The sequence below is a fragment of the Opisthorchis viverrini genome (assembly GCF_000715545.1).
Source record: "Opisthorchis viverrini unplaced genomic scaffold opera_v5_482, whole genome shotgun sequence".
Classification (NCBI taxonomy): domain Eukaryota; kingdom Metazoa; phylum Platyhelminthes; class Trematoda; order Opisthorchiida; family Opisthorchiidae; genus Opisthorchis; species Opisthorchis viverrini.
The window spans coordinates 16,978-19,506 of NW_008752146.1; the positions used below are offsets into that span (position 1 = coordinate 16,978).

Sequence of the window (2,529 nt, forward strand, 5' to 3'; positions counted from 1 at the left end):
CTCGGACCTCATGCCTATTGTTCCCTACAAGTTGCAAAAGAAACATATGATTATTATTTAATCGAGTACCTCCCACTGTTTGTGACATTGTCCCCTTTTCGCGCAGTCACCACTACTCGCAAATCCTTCAGTAATGCCCCATTCTGACTGTAAACGCGTGATCATGCCAGACGGCATGCGACCCACAAGTTGGGAATAAACATTGTCATTATCATTATCATTGTCACCATTGCCAGTTGCATAACTCCACCGAGGCGAGCCCAACACCAGCGACGAACCTGGTCACAACACATTTCCCTATGGATCTCAACCTCCATTAAGTGCAACGTTGTTGGAAACAGGGTGAACTGTGCGGCGGTGATGCGAGGGTCATCTCTGGATGGTCCGCTTCCCGGAAACGCACAATTAGCCCGTAGATAATGCAGCTTAACTGGGTAGCTGCAAGCATCATTCCTAAAATGAATAAGATGTTCTATAAGTGGTGACCGCCAAAAAGCGCTTGCCATGATAAAGGTAGCCGTTGTCAGCCACCTCGACTACTTATCGTAACCGCTGAGTCCGTGTCTATGTGCAACGTCGATTATGGGGCCAACGACGGGCCTTATTTACGCCCGGCAGCCTAATCCAATGAACAACGACGGACCCCTATACTCATAACTCTACACGTTGCCACTCATCTTGAATACTTACTGTCACCGCTAGGCACGCGTCTATGTGCGACGCTGACTCTAAGACCTCGCCTCTGCACAGTGACATAATCCAATGGCCAACGACGGTCCTTCATATCCACACCTATACGTGATACCGCTTATCTTTGCTACCTGTAGTGAACACCAGGCCAGTATCCGTGCGTGATTGTAAAAACAGGGCCTGAACTACAGTGAGAGCCAAATAATACTTATTTCTGTACTCCATGTAGCCTCACCCAGTTACTTATCGTACCTGATAGGCCCGTATCCATGTGCGGCGTTGATTAACCGCTAACCTAATCCAAACCAATCTGTCGTGCTCGTAAATGTACGCATTGTCGCTTATCTCTGTTAAATATGGTAAACACCGGGCAGTATTTATAGGAACCGATGGAAACAAGGCCTTAACTATACACACGTACCCAATCCACTGGAAAACGACGGAACCAACATTAATAACTGTACGCGATATCGCCTACCTCGACTAATTTTTGAAACTGCCAGGCCAGTGCCTGAATGTGACACTGATTATTAGGCCTTAACTGTGCGCGGTGTCCTAATCTAACTGCCAACATTGACCCTTCACTCTCTCATAACTGTGCGCACCTTCGCTCTGCTACCTGTAGCAAACACCAGGCAAGTAGCTATGCAAGCTGATAAAAATAAGGCTCTAAATATGTGTGATATCATAATATAGCGGCCGGTGGCCAGCTATACTCGCAACTGTAGGCGATATCGCCTACTTTAGCTGCTTGTCGTAATTGCTAAACCTGTGTTCTATGTGTAACGCTGAGTATGAGGCCTTGACTGTGCCCATTAGCGTAGCCAAATGGTCAGCGACGGTCCACCATATTCGTAACTGTACTCGATGTCACCTTCTGAGGCCTCTTATAGGAACTTCCTGGCCCGTGCACATGCTCGTAGCCAACTATAGTGCCCCAAGCATGCGTAATAGACTGATCGGGCAACCAACGACGATCCTCCATATCCATAAGTCGTCCATCTGCCAAACGCACTTCCAAAAATGCACAACCACCTTTAGCAACTCATATTCCTATTTAGTGGTTGCACCGGTACTAACATAATGTGTGGTTAATCCACTGCTCAGATTTTTAGTCGACAGGGTTTCTGAAAAAAATGTGTAATCAGTTACGACTCGTTCACATCATCCGCGATACCCTTTAAATTAAACAAAGTTCTTAAGAAAGCTCTTTGTCCACAAGCCCCGGGCGGTGCTGCGTCGAACCTGAAGAATAACTGTTATAAAGCTAAGCTCACTACTTGCTCAATTAAACTAATTGGTGATAACGAGGTTGGCTTGTGTAAATCGATGATTCGATAGCGGGATTCGGAAAACATATGCATTACTGGACGCAGAGAAGTTAAAGCTAAAGTGCAGTGTATAGTTAACAGTCGTGAGGCCAAGTGGAGTAGGGTTGAGCCCCAGGATCCAGGGGACACACGCATCCCCAAACGTGCACCCATGTAGGCGGCCGTAGCAAAGATCTAGTGAGTGGGCGGGTGCTTGATGTCACTCTTCGCTTCAGAAACCATGTCAACTATATCTGAATAAATGAGCCAGTGAGATAGCCGAACCTAATGCGATACAACTGTCTCAGAAAATGAAAATGATCCATATGTGCTTCAAATTAGCAAAGGCGACCCGAGGGTTGCAGTTTCGTGCATTGTCCTCACCTGTCACACTACAATGAAAACCAATGCAACTTCAAATGTGTATAAAACGCTGCACCACACTACCTCTCCAGACGGATCAGAAAAATACCTGCAATTTTATATACTCTTCAATCTACCTCTGAGAATTTCCTCGGCAGCCAAAAAT

The 2,529-nt window shown here is 46.3% G+C and overlaps 1 protein-coding gene across 1 annotated transcript in view; it reads left to right on the forward strand.

Annotated features, from left to right (window-relative positions):
• Positions 1–147, forward strand: part of T265_11359 (hypothetical protein) — a gene marked incomplete at both ends in the record, with an annotated part of 3,080 nt that extends 2,933 nt beyond the window's left edge. Inside the window, one exon of the mRNA XM_009177992.1 lies at positions 32–147. Within this exon, the coding sequence (XP_009176256.1) occupies positions 32–147 (116 nt within the window). The remainder of the gene's footprint in view (positions 1–31) is intronic.
• Positions 148–2,529: the final 2,382 nt, after the last annotated feature.